Raw genomic sequence first — 24232 nt, forward strand, 5'->3', positions numbered from 1 at the left:
AGCATGATTATATACGGCAGAAGCTTAGAGAGGTGGGGCGACTGTTACTGCATGCCAGGATGGTTAGTCCTCTGAGGAGCATGGCAGAGTTCATCCGCCCTGAAAACTTCCTGCAGGTCATAACTGCCGTAAGGAGCCTGGCCGGCTATGCTGAATTGACGAATACCTATAAGGTTCCCTCACTGGCCCTGAAAGTGGGCCATAGCCTCCAAAAAATATCTACCATGGTTGAGTGCCAGGCACTTATGGAGGACCATGCCCCGACCGTGGAGAGCGCACGGAGCTTCCAAAAACTATACAAGGCAAGGTGGAGCGAGATGATCTCGGCTGCTGCCCTCAAAACCCTAGAGGAGCAAAAATGGAACACCCCCCCCTTCTACCTTTCACTGATGATGTAAAACAGTTGCACCTTTATCTCACTGACAGACAGCGGGAATACCTAGAGGATTTGTCCACTCACCCGACCACAAAGAAGTGGTTGCTGCTGGCCAAGGTAACCCTCACACAACTAATCCTATTCAACCGACGTAGGGAAGGTGAGGTCTCAAAGATGAAGCTTTGCTCTTTTGCATCTCGGCACACAGCTGATTTACAGGGTGATGTGGCGCTGGCCCTGTCAGAGCCAGAAAAGAGGCTATGGGCCTGATTCAGAGCCGTTCGCTATTTGTGGTCGTTCGTTCAAAAACAAGGGGTGGCTATTCAAATGATCCGTTCGCAAATTGCAGTCTGTTCCCACCTCTAAGTCTGAACGAGCGAGCAAAACATACGCTCATTTTTTTGATAAAAACGCCCCCTGGCCGCACGCACCATACGTCATGTCCGCTATTTATTAGATTAATCGAGTACATCGTACAGCGTATGAACTGCTCGCTATTCTTGTGGTTGGTGTTTTCAACCGCTATTTTGCGAGCAGTTCTGAGTTAAAAAAAACCAAGTGACGTGGTCAATGACGCTGCTGTATTAAATATGCACTCCCTTAAAACGCCCGTTTTGACCTTTAAGCACGCCTGCGTTCGGATCTCCACTCCCCGTTTTCAAGCACCTTCCCCTGTTACCACCCACATACGCCTCATTCTGTCACTCAAAATAGCAGGCCCTCGCTATATTGCGTACCAACAATTTTCGGCCGCACTGACTGGTTCGCGCATGCGTACTAAAAACCGTACGCATGCGCAGATGTGCGAACATCGCTCGGAACGAGCGTACTGCCGCTAGCGAGTGGCTCTGAATGAGGGCCTATGTCAGCACTTCACACGCATTGAGATTCCTGGTAAGAGAGGCAGGAAAGTCCCTGTCCTCCTGTCCACTTGCATGCAGAGGGCATTGGAGCACCTCACAGAGAAAAGGGTAGAGTGTGGTGTCAGTCCTGACAATGTATATATGTTTGCAAGACCCTCCGCCTTGTCACACCTCAGAGGATCCGACTGCATTCGACTCTATGCACGGGCATGTGGAGCCAAGCATCCAGAAGCTCTCTCCTCTACCAGGCTTCGGAAACATGTGGCCACCCTTTCGAGGGTGCTGAACATGAGTGACATGGAGATGGATCAGCTGGCCGATTTCCTAGGGCACGATATCCGGGTGCACCGCCAGTACTACCGCCTCCCTGAAGGTACCCTGCAATTGGCAAAAATTAGCAAACTCTTTGTGGCACTCCAGCAAGGTCGATTGGCTGACTTTAAGGGTCAAAGCCTGGAAGAAATCTCCATTGATCCCAACGGTAAGTAGCATGGTCCCTCACCCGACTGGTTGTTCCATGGGCTGACAGTCTAAGGGGGAAACTGTGACCGGGGATCTCTGTTTATCTTTGTATTTCCAGAACCAATCCCGCTAGCCAGTGATGAGTCTGATGATGAGCCAGAGGTGGAAGCTGGAGCAGTGCATGTGGAGGAGGGAGATGCCAGTGCACCGAAAGTGATGGAGAGGCATGCACCCATGGCTACTAAAGGTGTGTGTCCATCAAATTCATTGGGTGGCTTGGGCTGGCGGTGAGTTTTTGGTTGACTGATCTCTTCCCTGTCTTGCATAGGTGATTGCATGGGCTCTAAAAAGAAACCGTGGAGCAGAAAAGAAGTATCAGCAGTTGAGAGACACCTGATGAGATTCATCCTCTCCTGCAAGGTCCCCGGCAAAAAGGATTGTAACGCCTGCCTCGGCGCTGAGGAGCAGGCTCTGAAGGCTAGGAACTGGCTGTCAGTCAAGTACTACATAAAAAACCGAATAACTGCTATCAAGCGACAGTGTACAGCCTGAATAAAATTTATGTTGGTCCAACCAAGGCGTCTTTTTTATTTACTGTGGTGAAACCATTTAGTGGTCATAGCAAAGGGCGTACCCACATGGTTAGGAATACCTGAGTAGGTCCCAGTGAGGCATAGGGAGTACCCACATGGTTAGGAAAAACTGACTAGGTCCCGGTGAGGCATAATGGTGTCCGGTTTCTGTCACCAAGCTATACGGCACATGCGCGCCGGGTGATATGATATAGATACCCACCAGCAGGCACGGTTTGCTGATCAAGCTGTTTGGGCAATGGGAAGCAGGCGTCCCCATGATGGACAAACCAGTCATGGGTCCTGAAAAGGTCACAAAAACAAGTATGCATGTGTGTGTGTGTGGCACCAAAATGTCTAGTTACGGCTCTGGTTGGGCTGATTCTAAAGCTCTGGTTGGGGCTGATTCTAAAGTCAGGACAAACTATTTTGCAAAGTAAGGGGTGCAAATATAGCTCTGTTTTCTCATACAGCATAAATCCTGGTCGCTTAACCATGCAGTCCACAAAAATGCTGGACAGCTTTATCATTTACATTTGAGTTTAGACACATCCCTCTCACATCCAGTGGTGTCACTTGGCGACACCCAGTGCGCTGTATTCACACTGTCACCCCTCATATTGTCCTTTGGGTGCGCCGCCGCCATGCTGGGGACTTGCCCAGCCCCCTGTCTCCCTCACGTCACAGTGTATTACATGCTCATGGTAAAGCCATACACAACATGGCTTTACCAAGGTGCAAAGTTACTTGCTCCTCCAAAGCTGCACACACACAACGATTTTTTGAACGATTATCATTAAATGATATCGTTTAACAATAATCGTTTGATAAAATTGTTCACTTTCTGAGTCGAACGATGAACGATTATCGTTCATGTGCGTTCACGTTTGTAGGTTGTAGTTCAGTCAGACTTGTCAACTCAACGATTTCCATTAAGGGAATATGCAAAAATCGTTTGTAGCTCCAAAAAATCGTTCATTACACTTTAAAAAATCTGACAGAAAATCGTTCAGAAAATCGTTGGTAACAAAATCGTTGTGTGTGTATGCAGCTTTAGCTTGACTCCCAACTCAGAGTCAGCCCCATTGTCAATAGAGCCATAAGGCAGAATATAGCCCAAACCATTTCTTTTCATTACTATATTCCTTTACATCTATGGGAATTAAAATATATAAAGACTGAAATGCAGTAAAATATTATATAAGAATATCACATACAGTTATCTGAAGTCCACATGCCCCTGCTTGTACTGGAGACAATACGGAAAAAGTGTTTGTGATGGGGTCATCCTGATATCCAAAGCAGCGGCTGCTGTCCACCAGGGTGGTCCTGCTGATATTCAGGTTCAGGATCTTCAGCTGACACTTATGAAATGAGACTTTGATTTCATTGGCTCCACAGGTCAGCTCAGGTCTTACGTCTGTGACAGCTGAAACACAAATGCTAGTTACTTTCTACTTTTAAAACAAACTGGGCCACACTTATACCTTAACGTTAGAATGATTCATTATTACAGTAATAACTTAGATGGTAAGAGGGAATAATAAATGTCACTGCTGTTGAGGGCAAAGAAAACAATAGTAACTTTAACACAGTATAATGAAAACTCTTATGGAAAACATGAAACTTTAAATATAGAAATAAAAATAACGTGACAGTTCAAGGGCATCTGCTGATCAATCATCACCTGAAGTCCATGTCCAATTTTATTATTACAGGTTGAGTCTCCCATATCCAAAATGCTTGGGGCGAGGGGTATTTTGGATAACGGAACATTCCATATTTTGGAATAATTGCATACCATAATGAAATATCTTGGGAATAGAACCCTAATATATACACGGAATGCATTTATGTGTTAAATACACCTTATACACACTGCCTGCAGGTAATTTTATACAATATTTTTAATAATTTGTGCCTTAGACAAAGTTTGTGTACCTTAAGCCATCAAAAATGAAAGGTTTCATTATCTCAGTCATGCCAAAATAATTCCGTATTTCGGAATATTTGGATATGGGAGACTCAACCATTAGGTGAAAGAGAATTTAGGGAGGATTCTGAGCCTGTATCTATTAATAGACTTGTCCACATGTCACAAAGTGGATTAATTGATCTGACACTTTGAGGATTGTATATTTATTTCTCCTTTTGAAATAATAAACATACTAAGCTTTCCCGTAGCAACTTTCTTCTTAGTGTGCTCCACTTTGTCCGTGGGCAGCACGTTTCTGTCTTCCTTTATTCCCACCACCCCTATGAGTAACAGCCATCTTTGTTTTCCTCTTCATATATATGTTGCTGACTAACTATGGGGATGATTGAGAGATGTACGCTAACCCGATGGTTAGTGTACATCTCCGATTGTAAGTGGTCTGCGCAGGCACATGATCCATACTGCGCATGTACTGTACAGTACGGTTCAGCGATCCTGCATGCAGTCCGGAAGCAAATGGGAGGTGTGTTGCTGTTATTGGGGGGAGGGAAGAGACCAGGATCTCCGTCGGCTGACAGAGATTTCCTGGCCTCTTTTGTGCATCTGCGATCACCTGCTTGAGTGACCCCATGGGGCCAGGGTAGAGTATCACGCAGATGATGTCCATGGACGCAGCTCGGATCAGTAATGCATGACACCTCCTGCTGCATTACCATAATAGTGCTGTCGCAGCTGCTACCATGGTAACCCCAACGCCTAATTTCTAACCCTCCCCCTAACCCCAATAATTACTGTTGGGATGCCAGCATTCGATATGCTGACACCGGGATTTTGATTGGTGTCGGGATTTCGGCGCCGGCGTCCCGACAGTCAGATTTAAACTGCATCCATTTCCGACTATCTACCCCAGGTCAGTTAAAGTTGTTTCCTTAAATGTAAACAGACTGAAAGATCCCAAAAAGGTTGTTCACTTTGATCATATTAAAAAGAGAGCACAACACAGAAGATGCCATTTAGCTCCCTACATTTGTCGCTGAATGGTAAGAGATATGCTATTCTTTTATATGTCAGCAGATAACAAGCATGGGGGATTTAAACTTCATTTAGAAAATCAGACTCTACGAAGTGGAGTGGAAATGGGATAATTGTATATTAAATATCTTTTTGCAGCTGCTCATGCTCATCAGAAAGTATGAAGTCCCATCTTGTATATTCTCAGGTAAACATACCAAGAACTTTATATTTGTCCTTGCAGTAACAGCCGTAATTCCCATCTCTCAGCTTCCATTCTTCATCTGCTGCGCATGTTAAAGAATAATTTGCTGTGTTCGGATCTATCAGAATAAGAGTAAAAATAAATATGTTCTGATAAAGTACAAAAAGGATGAAACACCTATAGAGTTAGGATGTTAAACAACATGATGTTATATTTTCTTAATTTATCAGTACGATGTATATATGGTATTGTGGAGAAAAGGTGTAACACCAGATAGTCACTCCGTGGGGCGGTGCTGGCGAGCGCCTGGGACCAGATGTTCTGCCGGCAGTTGCCATAGGAGTGCCATACTGGTCGAGATACACCCCTCACTTGCCGATTAGTCCGTACTCCCTCCTCAAAGAAGTCCACCCCAGGCATCTCTATACCAACACCTGGACTTATTGTTAAGTATCAGTGGGACGCCGCTGGTACCATCACCGCTCTACATACCAGATCTTTCCCCACCATTCCCCACTCATTCACCCACCAGGACAGCCTCCTTGTGATTTATTCCGGAAATTGACATATACAATATATTGGCTTACCCGGATTCTTCTCCGTTTATGATCAGCGGATCCTGTAACGAATCTCCCCTGCAGTATTGAACTTTTGTGTACGCCAATCTGAGGATTGGGAACTTTTACATAATCTATTTCATGTGTGCGATTTACACCTTGTTTTTCATATCAATTGGATTTATATGTTGCTAATTCCAAATATACTACAATTCACTTCTGCTCTACACAATAGTATATTATTTTATTCATTTCCCATTAAAATATTTATTCATGTAACAGCATACTCAGTGATTTTCAGTAGCATTAACAGGTCTATGGGCCTGAATCAGAGCCGTTCGCTATTTGCGGTCGTTCGTTTAAAAACAAGGGGTGGCTATTCAAATGATCCGTACGCACATTGCAGTCTGTTCACACCTCTAAGTCTGAACGAGCGAGCAAAACATACGCTCGTTTATTTGTTAAAAACGCCCCCTGGCCGCTCGCACCATACGTCATGTCCGCTATTTATTAGATTAATCGAGTACATCGACCAGCATATGAACTGCTCGCTATTCTTGTGGTTGGTGTTTGCTACCACAAATTTGCGAGCAGTTCTGGCTCTAAAATAACCCAGTGACGTGGTCATTGACGCTGCTGTTTTAAATATACACACCCATAAAACGCCCGTTTTGACCTTTAAGCACGCCTGCGTTCGGATCTCCACTCCCCATTTTCAAGCACCTTCCCCTGTTACCACCCACATACACCTCATTCTGTCACTCAAAATAGCAGGCACTCGCTATATAGCGTACAAACGATTTTCGGCCGCACTGACTGGTTCGCGCATGCGTACTAAAAAGCGTACGCATGCGCAGATGTGCAAACATCGCTCGGAACGAGCGTACTGCCGCTAACGAGCGGCTCTGAATGAGGGCCGATATCAGTATAATGTGGTAGGTTTTTCTGCATTTCTTGGGTCGCTGAACTATTCTATTAACACGGAGAATAAGAATATGTGTAGCGTCATTTGATTTTAGATATTGACCCTCACAATCTATGTGCAAACATAATTTATGTTCCATAACCATGTTTAGTTGAGCGCAGTTTATTCTTCATTTTGTTGTTATAAATACTGCCAGATGTGAACCCTGCTATGGTGCTTACAATGGGTGCTGGCTAGATCTGATTTTCTCCAGGGATTCTGCAAAGGAGTGATGCTCCCCACCTCCCACATCCTGCCTAACTTATCAGGTGGAGGTCTATACAGAAGGGTGACTACATCCAACACCAACTTCAGGGCAGAGAGGCATGTTTGAGAGTTGGTAAAAAAGGAATCGGTATGAAATATAGATGGAGGGGAGTACTGTTCCCCTCTCCTATTTACCACCTAACCTTCCTTTTTCGTACCGTCATACTAACCTTCCCTACCCCACACTCTAACCCTCCCGGTAAGTACCTAAACCTAACCCTGTCCCCTTAGTGCCTAACCCTCCCCCTGGTGGCACCTAAACCTAACCCCCCGTCTGGAGCTTAACCCTTACCTCCCCCAGCCTAACGCTAGTCCTAAACCTAACCTCCCCCCCACGGTTGATATTTAACTTGCCCCTTTCTCTTTACGTTCGGGCTGCCGGGATTCTCACGTCGGCATACCCAGTCATGTCGGGATTCCAGCGCCGGTGTTTTCTCGGTGATCAAGATTCCGGCAGCCGACATCCCAATCGTAGGGACATTAACTACATCCTCATAGAAAAGGTTGGCCCGATGATTGCAAGTAGGGTCAAGGACAAGTGGAATCAGTGGGGTTGATGCAAAGTTAATCACAAGCCAATCATAAAGTTTACCCGCATTGCGTATATTGAACTGATGCAGACATTTTCTCATATGCAGAGTTATACACATCTATGTGACCACATCATCTCTTATACATATACTTGGATTGATAGTTGTCACCGATACCAGCCCTATACTAGGTGTAAGAGATCCATCTGAAAGCAGGTGCACAATCCCGCAGTTCCATCGGCATGCCCTTACTAAACTTGCTAGAGTGCGAACATCTGGTTATACCCCCCTTCAGCTTTAAGTGAAGATACAGCTGAGTTACATACAACTCTGAGGAGGGAGAGGCATCAAACCTTTGAGAGAGAAAAAGTGGAGGACGTCTGGGACTCCTGAATTTTGAGGAGTCTCCATGGGCTGGCCGCACATTTTAGTAAATATGTCCCTTAGACTTGCTGGGACATTATAAATGCTGTATAACCATGAAAGAGAAAAATTAAACAGGGTATAAACCTTTTCTACTATATTATGTAATAAATGCTATGTTTGGGTGGCTATCTAATAGATTGACATCCTGCATGTATCTGTGTATTTGGAAGTAATTAAACATAACTTATCAAATATCTCCAATTACTTGGTAGCAATAGACTTTGATGATATAGCTCAAAATACACTACTTACTTGTGCAATAGGCTAAACTGCAAGCTGGTGTTCCACTCAACTGATATACATGGTATCCACCAGGACAAGCTTTAACCTGGACAGTTGATGACCAAAGGCAACAGGATCCACTCCAGCTGGCACAAGCAGTGCGATTAACTATACCATCACTAAGGATCGGATGGGATCCACTCAGCCACATTGGGGCATCTGTACCACAACTGTGTTCTGGTACACAGGTTTCTGGCATGCGAACACCTCCACTGCCAATAAAGCGATACCATCCACTCTTGTCACTGTCACAAATATGTTCATATCCACCAACATTGGATGTACTTCTGCTGGTTTCATTGAGGACAGTGTGGTTTATACATGGATCAGAACACTGGTAAGACCCAGGTGTTTTCAAACAGCCATTCCCTAGCCCACATGCACCTTGTGTACATTCATCAACTTCACAATAATACCCGTCACCTAAATAGCCATAGGGACAGTAACAGTAGTAGGAGCCAATGTTGTTAATACATGTTGCTAGTGAATGACACCTGTTTAGGTCAGTACTTGAGCACTCATCAATATCAATACAGGTAGTTCCTGAAGGGTTGCTGTAGCCACTTGGACAGACACAAGTAAAAGAACCAAAAGTATTCTTGCAAATGCCAAAAGAGCAGTTACTGGACCAAGAATAGGCACATTCATCAATGTCAGAACAGGTGAAGCCGTCTCCTATGAAGCCGTCCTTGCAGTTGCATTGCATGAAGCCTAAAGATTCTTCACAGGTAGCATTTGGGTGACAATCTGAACAGTGAGCTGCAGCTGGGGAAGAAAAGGAAGCTCTCTAAATAAGTTGGAAAATAAATACTCAATCAATCAATAATCCATGCACTGCACTGAATAGTTATAAACGAACAGCTCAAAATAATCTAACGGCCCTCTTTCAGCAAACAATAGTACAATGCAGTGCACTAATAGACGTTAAACAGTGACCCTTGATTGACATGTCGGTCCCTTAGTAATAATAAAAAAAGGAATTTCACATTGAAAAATATTATTACTTTATCAAAAGAGCCTTCAATTAGAAGTTGGAGTGCTAGACATATTAGTTGTTATTATAAGAGAGTCAGTGATTTTACTAGTAGCCCAAAGGCCTCCCATGTACATTTTGGATCTAATCCCCTTGACCTTGTGCATGTCCCATGCAGCTTCCACAACAGTTAAATGTTTCATGGGTTTTTTTTATTTACTTTTTTATTTTATATTTTAATTAGTCTTCCTTGTTACCAAAACTAATATATTAAATGGGAAATGGACCTAATGATAATTGATAATTCTGTTACTATTAAATCTATATTTTATGTGGCTTTGCAAACTAGTTTGTCCTTGAATATGTCTGGGCCCCCCGACCGGCTGGTATTGATATGCATGATATTAGACTCTCTTGGGTAGCATTTACTAAGCATCCATTCTCAAACCTGCCACGTCTTTGGAGGTTTCAACAACTGGATTTAAACTAGGGGCAAGAAAATGAAATACAAAACACAATAGGTTTTGTATTTAATAATATGGCCCCTTTAAACTCAGCTGCTGAAACTTCCGAAGACAGCTCTGCTGAGTAATACCCCTTTTCCACCTAAATTCTGGGTCTGACCCGGAATTGGAACAAAGTTCCTATCTGGATCAGACCCGGAATTTTGCCGGCGCCGACTCGGGATATTCCCGAGTCAGCACCGCTCACACCGCAGTCGGGTCTGCATAGACCCGGCTTTTGCGGAGTGAAAGTGGTCGCTTGGAGATGACGTCATCTCCAAGCACCACTGAAGCCGGACCAATCGGCCGGCTAGCAGCGCACTCCAGGTCATCGTGACCCGGAGTGCGCTGTTCTCACAGCAGGGTTTCACAGGCTTCGCCCGTGTTAAACCCTGCTAGTTACCTGGGTTGGATTGCTGGGTCACTCAATCCAACTCTCTCCCCTTTTACACCAGGGAGCTGCCCGGGTTAACCCTTCAAAAACCCGGGTTTTAGCTCCGGTGTAAAAGGGGTATAGATTTACTACCCAAAATTGTTGCTGACAATTTCAGCAATCTAGAAATAGCAGTGGTTACTGAAGGGTACAGCCACCATCTTATGTGTTGGGAAAGTGAAAAGTTGGCAAAATGTTCCCACAACCTGCAGGAAATACTGTAGTGATAATGTGGAAAAAAAAATTAAATAATTATAAAAAAAATAAATAACGTTCAAGAGAAAGATGTACATATATTATATAAGACTAGTGGGATTGATGAATAGTTTGCCGAGGCGCAGCTAGAAGTGGAGGGTGACCATGGTGATAGAGGAAGGAGCCAGCAGGGAAGCCGAAGAAGCAGTCAGGCTCACGGAGAATGAAAAAGCTCTGCAGACAGGAGGTGCGCTGGCCCAGTGAGCAGGGAAGGTGGACAGTCAGCTGCATTGAATTATTCCCTACTAGGGGCCGTGCACTGCAGCAACAGGCCCGTCTCCCCTTTGATGGCCCCTCCCCCAACTCACAGCCTTGGTTGGGACCTGCAGGACAGGCTGCTGTTTCTTGAATGCTGCAGGAAAACTAGAAGAGGTCTCCAGCAAGTAAGTTAGGGCATTGGAGGGATGGTTATAAATGATGGTAGTAATATTAAGAATAAGGAAGTAAGGGGATACTATTATATTAATTAAAATAAAGTTGTTTGCATATTTACCACCAACCGCATATAAAATGCAGTTGTAGCATGAAAATTTTGCCCCAAATCACAATGCGGTCATGAAAATGATCTGTCCTGATGAATGACTATAAAAAAAGCTACCACTATCACTTTGTTTCCGGGTTCAGACCCATCGGCCTGCGCATGTGTTGGTTGGAGTCAACGGGCAAGGATACAGAAGATCCCTCTCCAGTAAAATATGCGACACAGTAATTTATAAACAGTTTAGCAGCCCCTATAGAGCCCTATGGGGACGGCTTTGCAGTTGGAAATAGAGGTATCTGCCATGGTATATCCTTGTTACATCTTGGGGAAGCTTAGATTTATGCAGAGATCCCACAAAATAACTTTAAGAAATATGCCACTGAGGGAAGAAATTAGGGAGGTTAATGTACATGAAATGAATTAAGGTGCCCATACATCTGATCGAGGATCTCGCGATCAAATGGGATCGCATTTCCGACGGGGGACCATCGTTGTTCAGTGATCCGTCGCAGGATCGCTGAAATTTCACATTGTAAATATCACCAATTTGACAATCACAATAATTATTTGATTGTGATTGTCATATCTGTGAAATCCAACATGTTGGATTTCTGCGATGCTGGGTTGCAGCATCGCGGCAATCCATCTTTATTTGATGATGTTGGGTCTAATGAATAATGGGAATTATGGAGGTAACAATTAGAAATAGGTTAATTATATTAATTTTATTGATTGTGTTGTTCCAATGATGCTAGAGCAGTTAATGATTTTTGAGGAAGAGTTAATTTTGATGAGGGAATGATGTTGTAATTCAATAAAAAATACTTTCTGAATTTAATGGTGGTCACTGGTGCTCTCTGTATTATGTAGTCATCAAAAATACTCTCTGTATTATATGATGTTCATGGATGCTCTCTGTATTGTATGGTGGTCATTCATGCTGTCTATATTTATTGGTAGTCACTAATGCTTTTTTGTATTATATGGCAGACACTGAATTTATATGGAAACTGATGTTCTCTGCTATATCTGGCGGTCACACTCTTCTGCATTATATGGCAGCCACTGATGCCTTCTGCATTATATGGCAGCCACTGTGATGCCTTCTGCATTATATGGCAGTCACTGTGATGCCTTCTACATTGTATGGCAGTTTGAATTGATAATTTTCTATTCCATTTGTTCTATTTCTCTAGTCTATACTTAAAATTCATTTTGTTGTATTTCTCTCAGTCCTCACCTTTTTATCTCTTTATTTCCAGTTATTTTCTACCATCCTACTCTACGTTTCTAAACATGCCATATGTGTGACTCTTCTTCCCTGACCAAGCCCTTTATCTAACTTTTCAACTTTGCTATCAAAATCTTATTTTCTGTGTGATTAACATTTATACCCTTTACCAAAGCGCTGTGCTTCATCACAATTCTACCTCCCCTCAACAGCACCCAAATGGACAGCCAGCTCCAGGGGAACATTGCAGCAGAAATCCATCTACAGGACATTAAGGGGCTAATTCTGAGTCGCATGCTGCAACAACCCGTTTAGCGTCTTAGCGTCTAGACTTTGTGCTAATGGTAGTAACAGCCCTTCCAATGGTGTACAAGTATACCTCTAGACAATCCTGATTTTTGCATCTTTAGACGCAACCATAGGACGGACCATGGAAATTTGCGCCAGCCCCTTGCTTAGTGCAGATTCTCTGTCAAAGTATGTCCTCCAATATAAGCAATGAAGCGCCTGAGTTCACATGCAATTATGCTACATGGCTCCAACACTCCAATAGCACACCCCAGTGACAAATGCAGGATTTCTAAAGGAGGGTTTCTAAATGTTTGATTTTACGAGTGTTGTCAGTCCATGAAGAGGGCATAATTAGCACTTATCCAGCTATATTATGGATCATACAAAGTGTTTTGAACTGTTGAGTGTCATAATTCCAGCATATACAGGACCAGCGATCACAGTAAGCCATTAAATGAAGCATTAGGGCCATCCTGCCTGAGCTGAATGTGTTTGTTTCAGATGTGGGCTCCATTCCAGCATATAGGAGCAAGTCCAGGAGTCTGGGGGAGCAGCAGAAGAACCTAGAACTGCCCTGGACACATACAGTATGTACATATTGGTCTCGTTATGCATCTGAGTAGCCACCTCCCAGTCACTGCCCAATACATTTCTGAGACCATGTCTCTCAATCACTATTACAGCTCTGTGCGCACCCACAGTTGGACGCATGCGCTGTGTAACTTATTAGCTACTGAGATGCATGCGCACTTGAAAATCATCTACAATTTGCATGAATATCGGCATGATCAGCCAGTAGCTGTATTTCATTAGCAGAATATGCCTAAATGAAAACGCATCATAAAGCACAAAAGAAAAAAAAGTGTATATTAATTGTATACTTACATGAAATATTCACAGCTGCAAGAAAGAAACATAAGATAATGAATTTAATTGTCTGATACAACAGTAGACAGACAGACAGATAGATAGATAGATAGATAGATAGATAGATAGATAGATAGATAGATAGATAGATAGATAGATAGATAGATAGATAATGTTGATATATCACAGCACTCAGGGTACTTTGTCTGCGGTGTTTTCAATTTATTACTCTGCCCACATGGATTTCCTCCATAGATGGCTACAGTACATACAGATATGTCTATTGACTTAGACAAAATTAGAGTGTGTGTTTGTGTGTAGGGAATATACCTGTACTGGAGAAACTTATGAGAAGCATAATACACCATAATAGACATAACATAGCTATCATACCAGGGTTCTTTTTCATCTCTCTTCCCAATTTCCATCCCATCAATCACCTCCCCTTTTCCTCCCATCTTACACTTCCTCCCATCGCTCTCTCTCTCTACCCCTCTTTCCCTCATCTCTCTCCCTCTCTTTCACTCACTTCTCTCCCTATTTCTGCCGTATCTCTCTCTCAACCACTCATTTCCCTCTCTCTCTCCCTCCAACTATTTCTTTTGAGGTAGGTGGGTATTGGCTCAAGACCTTCTCCTGCTGGGGGAGTGGAGAGGCTGTGTATGTCAGGCAGCCAGAAAAAGCTCTGTGGGAAGGTGAGGTGTGGGGCCTCATTCCAGCTCTCAATGCAAAGCTGCTAGACTGACCCATTAGATGGTATTACATTAGACAGTGAATAGTCACCAGTTGTGCTATGTGGTGCAGTTTGAGTAAGATTGGCAATGCTTAAAAGCCAAAACATACTAAATTTTGGCATGAGATAAATTATTTCAGGAGTGGTTTTTCTAGTTTATAATAGATATATAGGTTCTAGCACAGTACCTGTTAACCCTTCCACTCGTACAGAGCATTGACTTCCAGCATATATAATTATAGTCCATGTTCCACGTACTGGTTTGTTCAGTGTGTACATCGAGCCCCAAAGCTCTGAAACAATTTTTTTCATTGCAATGGGAATAGCTGCAAGCAAGAGGAACATACACAATCATATACAATAAGTCATATGCATTCATTAAATAATAAACTCATAGGGTCATACAGAAGTTTTATGAGGACCATAGATCGGTTTAGCTACCTGGGAATACAATCAGTGGAATACTGTTACTTACAGTCAGGCCCAAGAACTTGTATGGAATAGATTGAACCATCCGTGGTTATTAATAGTGTAGTAAAGTTATTTGCAACAGAGACGCTCCCAGAATTATTGCCAGCAGGATACTCCCCAGAGAACAGCCGCACTGAGCTGTTAGCAGGTCTCGAGAGAGTGAGGTCCAAGTAATTAAATACCTGCAACAAATGAAGCTCATTATACAGTAGGATGAACCATATTAAGTTCATAACAAATCGCAAAATAAGGTGCCATCCAGAACAAATTCAGTTTACAATAAAGGGTGTATTCGACCATAGTTGTGTTTTCTTTACTACATTTGAAGAAGTCTTTTTTTATAGCATGGCCAGTATCATTTTTTCAAGATTATTTTTTTGTAGCTAGTACTGTTGATGCACACAGTACATTTAATGTTGCACAAATCTATTAAATAACATTCTATTACATCCATCGAGCGCAAGCACAGTGAAATAAAAATGCACGTGAATGCCCCCCCTGCTGACACATTCCTCCAGTAGATCTCGGCACTCTGGCCCATAGGGAGAATCTATGCCCCCGGCATTATTGCTGAAGACGCCAACAAGGGACCCCTGGACCACAGCCTGTGCGCCTGTTCTTGTTGACCCATGTGTCTGGAAGCAGTAGACCAGGCAGAGGCCAAAGCCGCCTCTAAAGAGAGAGCACCTACTCACGCATCCATTACAGAGGGGAAGGGGGGTCACTGTGAGAAGCTGGAGAAGCCAGCATGGGGATATAGATGTAGCCAAATAACGTCGGACAAGCCTGCTTAATGAGACCCGCCACCCCATAGATAACAGGAAGGTGGGCGCACTCCCTGCAGCAGCCCCAGTGAAAAAGAGGAGACCTAGGGGCCTATTCATCATCACTTAATTTTTACAAAAGCAGGTGAATATTCACCTGCAATTGTAATTGCAATTGTATAATATTTTCGGAGTTTGAGTGCGAGAGCATTCGCCATCTTCAGATGGTGAATGCTTCCGGTACAGGAAGGAGTCTGGGTCGCGAAAAGGGATCCTTTCAGATCCCTCTGCCCCTATCCAGCTCCTTCCGCCGGACGTCAGAGCTCTTGTGCACATGTGTGACCTGTAGGTCACGCATGCGCACTCCCGTCACTGCTCCGAAAGGAGAAGTGAAAAGATTCACTGCTCCGAAAAGGAGCAGTGAAGCTGCTCGCGGGACAGCAGATTTTTGGATCACCTGTCACATCACCAGAGCAATGATGAATTGTTCCGGAATCCGCGGGGAGTTAGAATGTTAATTAACATGAATAGTCCCTATAAGAGATGCAAGGGAAATAGGAGAAGGAAACCGAGAATAGGTATGGAAAGCAGAGAAACCGTAGTAAAAAGGAGAGAGATCCAAGAGAAGTAAAGTATATAGAATATTTATAGAGAAACAGTCTAATGTAAATGAAAGAAGCCCAGAAGCATTTCCTTGAGTACGAGAGAGAATGAGTCAATAGGAAGAGGTCGGAAGAAGAGAGATGCAAAAGTGGGGGCAAAGAGAGGAAAAATACCCTGCATACAGATGTGTCATTACACATCTCTGCTGCAGGCACGCTATAAAGCGCTTCTCAGTACGCAGGGTCCCGTGAGACTGTTAGCGCCAGGCGTCTTATTTTGCCAAAAATGCATCTAAGTCGCAATGTGATGCAACTAGGACTCAGCAGCAGACTGTGCTAATTAATTGGATATGTGACACATGCATATCAGTGTGCGATTGAGTCTCTGAATCTGTATATGAAGTGCCATAATCTAGCGGCCGCAGTTTGTTTCACTCCAAGTTCATATACAGAATTAGATGCGCACAGATATACAAGTATTGCATAGCAAATTAACCAGCACAGTCGGCTGGTGCATCCCAGTCGCATCGCAACTTAGATGCATTTTCTGCAAAACAAAGACGCCAAATGCTAGCAGAGTAGTACGGGACCTGCCGGCTCACTCACGCCAGGCAAGTCGCACTGCGTGGCATAATGAGGCTAGATGTATGAGGACACATCTGTAATAGCTAGGGACCAAGCGAATGGCATGTCCAAAACACTAGCCATTCTATAAGAGACTACTTCAGAGAAATACATGTTTCACTATGATACCATAGACTATCATTTCTGTAGCATTAAACAGGAGCTGGATGGTATGAAGAGCTACAGTAATACAGCATTTCATACTAACTTTATTCAGGTTTGGCAGCGAAACTTGAAACACATGTCCAAAACTGAGCGCTGCAATATCTCGATAAATAAGGAAATCTGGATCATTAACGTTTCCACAAAGCCCAGTGGCGAGGAAGAAAACCTGAGGAAAAAATAAATCAGTCAGCTTGTTTGGAGAGAAGACAGCACATCTGTAGTTCTTCTGTTTGTAGCACTGTATCTAATATTGTACATGCAAAGGATTACAACAAATGAGGGACATTTTAAGAGGTCTATTCATCAGGGGCAAATGCAGGATTTTTACGGGAGGGGTTCTATATACATATATATATATATATACACATATATATATATATATACATATATATATATATATATATATATATATATAGAACCCCTCCCATATATATATATATATATAAAATATCTATATATATATATATATATAAAATATCTATAAATACACACACACATGTATATATATATATATATATATATATATATATATACACACATACAGTATACGCACACAAGCATATATATATTATATATACACATGCATATAGGTATGCATACACATACATGTCACTCAATATAGGTATGCACACACACATACATTTACATGTCAGCAGCTGCGGGTTGTAGAGATGGGGACGGGACCTGGCACTGTCATTAGGCTCCTCCCCCTAAAGGCAAAATGCTGCGATTCGCAGGTCAATCATGAGGGGGCGGGGCCAAATGAAGCGATTCTAATGGAATTGCATCATATTGGCTCTGCCTCCTCCCGAATGACCTGCAAATGGTGGCATTTTGCCGAGAAGGGGGCGTGGCCTAATATTATGGTGCTCACTCGTCTTGTTTGTCGGGGGGGGGTTCTGGGTACTCAGAAACTCCCCCTGCAAGTGCTACTGTTCATCACCACTTAATTTATACAAAAGCAGGTGAAAAAAATACATTTTTATCTATTTTTGTATAATTTAAGTGTCAAATTTCCTCTTTAATATGGGGATGTAGAAATAATGAAATTCATTAAGTTCCGAAAATGCTTTTTTTCTGAACCTGACTGAGAAACTGTACAGCCCCCTATAATCTTCCCTGGCTGCTGTTTACACCGCAGCCTGTGAAGATTTTCATGCCAGCCCAGCCACTGTAGCCAGCAAAGGGATCTATTAAGCTCCATACCTGCTGTGTCTGCATTGCAGAGCAACAGGAGCTTAGAGCTCTGGGGCACCGCAGACAGAAAAGACAGGTGACAGGGAGTCGGGGAAGAGGATTCAGCGGCAGGGGGAAGGACCGGACACCCAAGGTGGCCTGGGGGGAGGGGGTGAAAGACAGCAGGGTATAGAGAGGGGGGAAGATACCTCACCTGTAGGGGAAAAATATCACTTTTTAAAAAAAAACTGATTCTGCTTAAAGAGCAGCTTTTCGGAAGTGATACTTTTGTTAGTGAGGCATAATGAATGCCCCCAAAAGAATTTTTAAACTCGCAGCAAGTTTAAAACATAATTATCACTAGTGATAATTATGTCATGATGAATAGGCCCCTAAGGTGAAGCTGCTTTTAAGGACAAGAATAAATGTTTACTTCAGTTACGTACCTGCGACTGTTTTCTGATTATTAGTGAGTTGATATTGTTTATCAAGGTTTTATTTAAGTAATCTTTAGCTGATGCATCTGTTAATACTAAGATAAAAGATTTGGGTGGAGAATTGTCCAAGGCCAGTTCCAGTCCTCCCATAGCCAGCTCCGGACAGTCTCCACCTCCAAAGGCTTCCAGTCTGTTGAAGAAATTACCAAACTCTGCCTTTGACTTTGTAACTTCGACTGGTCCAACAGCTGTGAAATTAATGTTAAAATAGGGTTTATTATATTATATATTATAGACCCTACGTTATGATATATAGAGCGTGACAGTGCTACAATTTTGAAGCATAAAGGAGGCATATTTAGTTGTTTCTAGCTGAGCTCTACCACTGCAGATGATATAAGGCTTTGTGAGACTTGCACAGCTACCAGTCAGCCATATTCAACCAGAATTGATGGTCACCCTATAAACCATTCTCCATGAAAAACACTGCTAATGCTTAACATAGGGCAGAATCCGCAATGTCCAATTTCCATTCAAATTGAACCCTTAGGTTGGGCCAAATGGGAACTGTCTGGAGCCAATACAACAGGAGAGTTGATAGCATTTCCTACAGAGAGAGGCATGCTAACCTCAGATAATCAGAATATAGAATTAGCATCAGGTCTTCACCACCTTCTTCATGATCTTATAACAGGTGATAATATTTGCAGAAATCATCTAAAAATCAGTGGTATAATTTCCCAAATATATGTGGTCTGTTACTTTAAGCTGTCCTGCTTTAGTGGAATTACAATGAAGCAGAACTGAGAACATGAATCTGGGAATCGGCCTTCCTATAGAGTGTACAATAGGTGTTATTATAATACTCCTTTGAGGCTTAATAAAATATATTCCTATGTCTCACCTAATTTTTCTTCACCTACAGGGGCATCAAGGTTCAATATGGTTGTCACTCCCTCTATCAACTACCTTATGGAAAACAAAGTACACATACTTCAGGACAACCTCTTTGAACCCCCAATAGCAAAGGACCATTGGGTCTAGTTACTGTACTATGCTATCCCCCCAAGACCTTAAATTCTCTAGGAAACTGCTGGCAAACATTCTTACTAGTACCTACTAGACAAAACTTGGAAGAACCCAATAATAAATGAATCAATTAAGCGCTTCTGAAATAAATGCAATGTAGCAGCTTTCTTGAACAATAACAATTGTTAAAATATGTATAAAAAAAAGGAAAAAAAAATATGAATAAAAAAGAATAAAGCACTTCTTCTATAAATAATATTACAAATAATCCTGTCATAAATAACCGACTAGGACCTGCACAAATGTAAAACCGTAAATAGACAACATAACATGCAAACAATCACTATGTTTATAGCTCCCTTTAGATAAAGTATGACTGATTCCTGTATTGATGAAAAGTAAGGACAATAATATCACACCTTCCCCAAATACAGAAGGGATACTCAATCTTAGTTCCCATACATTGAATAAGAACAAATTAGCCTTTCAAATAAGGGCCTCAAGTTTGCTTCACAATCTAACCCAAATTAATTTGAAATGTATATTGGTTTGCATATATTTATGCGTACACTATGTTTACATTTTTAAAAATATATTTTTTTAAAACTCCTATTTTACAAAACATTGCAGTGGAAGCAAATACTGAAAGATTGTTTACCACGGAGCAATTTCTTTCCAGATCATATGAAAGGAGCAGTTTTAGAGACATTTCAAAAACTGATAGACAAAGATCATGAAGATATACCAGAAAAACCAAATATTAAGATGAACATCACAAAGGAGGAAAAAAAAGCTTTAGATGAATTAAGAGGTAATAAAGACATCATTATCAAAACAACAGATAATGACAAATGAATACAAAATGAAACTCAATGATCACCTGAATAAAGGTCTTGACTTAGAATTTGACTATTTGAATAAAACAGCTCTAAAAATACAGTTATTTTATCAATTACCTAAGATACATAAAGAGCCACAGAACCATCCAGTGAGACCAATGGACTTAGGAATTAATTCAGTAACATCTAACCTTTGAGGATATATAGACACCACTGCAGTGTTACAACATCTTAAGATTTTAACTTAGAAAGAGACTTTTATTTTGGTTACCTGCGATGTCAAGTCTATATTCATGTATTGGACATGCAGATGGCTGCGCACATACATACCACTATTTATGCAATTTATCCAATGTCCCATATAACCAAATCAATTTTATCATGAGTAGTATAGAGTTTTTTAGATCATAACTACTTTTGGTATAAAAACAACTTCCTCAAACAAGTAACCTGGACAGTGATGGGAAGCCGATTCGCACCGTGGCAAAGTGGGAAGATAATAATATTTGGGCAAATATCTCCTACAAGAAACATTTGATACAGTGGATCAGATTAATAGACGACGCCCTGTTCATTTGGGACACTGAGGAAGGAGATTTACAAAAATTCCTATACACACTCAATCTGGAATTTACATCAACATACAGCAGAAGCAGAGTTATATTCCTGGATTTAGAGATCTTCATAAAACAATGTTTTTTGTTCTAGGAAGAAAAACACATTTTAAAACTGTAGCTTGTAACAACTACTTCAACAGTAACAACTCCTTTCGTCCAGTAATCGTCCAATGTTATTGATCCTCCATCCGAAGTGGATCAATAACATCCCGGGAAGACAATTTCAAAGATTGAGAAGAAATTGTTCTGGTGAATCCACCTTTGATACTCAAAGCGAGATTTTGAAAAAGCGCTTTATAGATAAAAATTATAAAGAAAATAAACTAAATGAATCTGAAGAAAGTGAAAAAGATGTAGAGGGAAGAGCTCATTGAGTACAAAGAATATAAAACCAAGAGAGTCACCTAAAACTAAATATAACAGTTTTACAAAATGGCTTGAATTAAGTTTGAAATGCCATTGGCAATTATTAAAACTGGATCCAGACTTAAAAAAAATTATTCCGAACACACCTGCAATTGTACAGTATATAAAAGGGCACAAACATTGAAAAATGTTCTAACCAAAAGTTGCATACCACCAGTATCAAAGGGTCCTCTGCAGTTAACAGAGGGATTCATATATTGTAATAACTGTACAGGATGCAGAAACAATCCAACAACTAAACCAACTAAAACATTAATTTCTAAAACAATGGGCGCTGAGTATCAAATTTGAGCATTTGAGTTGTAACACAGAATGGGTCATTTAGCTCCTTGAATGCCCTTGTGGCCAACAATATACTGGCCACACAAGAATTAAATTTAGAATTAGAATGGGAGAACACATTAATAATATTAATAAAGAGAGTGCATAGTGTGTTGGATCACGTTCTCAAAGGACTTGGAAAAATCCGAAAGGACTCAAATGCCTTGTGATCCAAAATATAATACAGGATTGGAGAGTTGGTGATTATCTAGAGAGAATGTCAAGATCAGAGTCTGAATAGATATACAACATGAATACACTGCATCCAGATGGTTTAAATGTAGATTTCGATCTAGGGGCCCGATTCAGACCCGCTCGCTAGGATGCGTTTGCACGCAGCCAGCCAATGCTTGCAATGTGCGCATGCATACGCATCGCAATGCACGAACCAGTCCATGCAATCACAAAGCGATTGCCCCTTAAGCATAGAAGGCTCGCTAGATTGAGTGACAGGACGAGCTGTTTGTGGGTGGTGACAAGGGTTGGTCGATTGAAATGGGGGCAGTGGTGGTGCGAACGCAGGCATGTCTGAGCATCTTAACGCCATTTCAAAGGCGTGCATAATGAAGACGGAGCGTCATGGTACAAGTCACATGGTTGAATTACACACTGAAGCACTCGCAGTGCTTGCGGTAGGGTATAGTCAACCACAAGTGCTGCGTACGCTTCCGATGGTACTCGATGTACCTATTTTAATGAAAATTTTGTTTTATTTGTTTATGCCCTGAGTTAACCAATCAGCAGAGACCTGAAACAATAACGGTTGTTAGGGGAAATTGTTCAGGTTACCTTAACAAAGTTACTTATGCTAATGAAACGCATTGGTTAACCTGCTGTGCATGTGCACTGCACAGGAAGTTTAATTCAAAAACAATTCCAACACACAACTAGTCATTGAGTCCTTCAATACCTCTCCCATTAACACCATTCCACTATTTACTCATCAATTTGTGACACCCCCTTACAGTAACTCTACCACTGAGAGTGGGTTAGGACACCAATGTTCTCTCCCTAATAGTCCTGTACCGTTACACATACCACCGTTTTTGTTAAGCAACGTAACCTCTACCCGGTTTACCCTTTAATTTTTTACTGTCTTAATGAAATTGGTCATACTGTATTTATTCTTAATTTGGATGTTATTAATACTCTTAATGTATTTACCTATGTCCATGTTATACTATATTTCCTTTTTATTGTTCAATTACTGATTTATGTTATTGATATCTTCATGACCAATGAAAATATAGAAATATAAAAGATCCTGTGCCCCAAGAAAATTGTTCATAAATTAGTTATATCACTGTTTCTCACTGAATGGTAATTTGAAAACAGTATTGCTACAGCTCATAAAACTGCTGCTTACAATTTGTGTACAACTTGTCAGATGTTCTTTAGAAAGTAACCCATCAACTTATATTGAAAAGCACTACTGTACAAATTATGACATCACTTCTCACAAAACATGACAATAAAATGTACTATTATATTCTTGACGTTATTTTAGCATAATAAAAAAATAATAGGCAGTAACGTTAATTGTGCAACACAGGAAGCTGACACGTACAATGTAACGCTAACAAAGTTACAGTTTTGTTAACATAGAGTCATACTTGGGTCATTAAACTCCACCATGGTATACTGGCGAACCCCACATGGAAACCTGGTGGTTACACGGTCCAGTAGCCAAGAATTCACATGTTTCAACTCTGCAAAATCATCAGACATTGACCCTGTTGTGTCCACCAGATAAGTCAAGGATGAGGATTCTAGAGATGAGAAAATATAATAAACCAATGTATGGAGGCACATACAAAACAAATCAGTTATGTTATTTATATGCAAATAACTACAGTGGTTATAAAATTAATTCCTGCTCACATTTTATAATATTACATCATGGGAACAAAATGGAATTATTCTTCAACTCATACAACTGAACACAAAATACACCATAATCACTCTATAGTATTGTCATTATTAATTACAATTTTCTAAAAATAATAATTGATCACATAAGACTTAGAGCCTGATTCTGACTGCTGTTTGCTCGCAAGCTGGTCGATGGTGCCGAAGTGCGCATACGCACGACGGAGGGAGTCGTCGCTTCGGGTCTCGCACCAAAGGGGGCGTGCTGTCGATGGTGAGTAACAGCACGCCCCCTTTGGTGGGCGTGCCGGGGGTGTGGCTGCAAGACGGAGGCGTTCCCATAGGAACGCCTACCGTCTGGGTCCGGCCCCACTGACATCACTAGTGATGTCAGTGGGAGTGATTTTGGCTCTGATAGAGCCAAAATCACTCCAGAGCTTGCGGTCACCGAGACCCTACCGCAGGGTCTCGTCGCAAGCCCGATGGTCGCGATGGTCTTGACCATCGCGACCATCATCAAGGACGCTCGCTATAGCTGTGGGTGGTAACCCACAGCTATGCGAGCGTCCATGAGGCCGCTCCAAAATGAGGTAGGAGGGCCCTGATTCAGAGCGAGCGCTCTGGTCAGAGCGTTTGTCTCTGAATCAGGCCCTAAATCCTCCTTTGCCTTAATA

At 41.8% G+C, this 24232-nt stretch overlaps 1 protein-coding gene across 1 annotated transcript in view; it reads right to left on the reverse strand.

Annotated features, from left to right (window-relative positions):
* The window catches only part of LOC148519687 (uromodulin-like), a 79667-nt gene extending 56250 nt beyond the window's left edge, over positions 1-23417 (reverse strand). Inside the window, exons 1-9 of the mRNA XM_088476191.1 lie at positions 23303-23417; positions 18467-18705; positions 16888-17010; positions 14694-14871; positions 14407-14544; positions 13504-13518; positions 8422-9216; positions 5439-5543; positions 3491-3702 (exon numbers count right to left, since the gene is read on the reverse strand). Of these exons, the coding sequence (XP_088332317.1) occupies positions 3491-3702; positions 5439-5543; positions 8422-9216; positions 13504-13518; positions 14407-14544; positions 14694-14871; positions 16888-17010; positions 18467-18705; positions 23303-23417 (1920 nt within the window). The remainder of the gene's footprint in view (positions 1-3490; positions 3703-5438; positions 5544-8421; positions 9217-13503; positions 13519-14406; positions 14545-14693; positions 14872-16887; positions 17011-18466; positions 18706-23302) is intronic.
* Between the last annotated feature and the right edge of the window lie 815 nt (positions 23418-24232).

This window comes from Taudactylus pleione, unplaced genomic scaffold, assembly GCF_031769625.1.
Source record: "Taudactylus pleione unplaced genomic scaffold, aTauple2 ptg000184l, whole genome shotgun sequence".
NCBI lineage: Eukaryota > Metazoa > Chordata > Amphibia > Anura > Myobatrachidae > Taudactylus > Taudactylus pleione.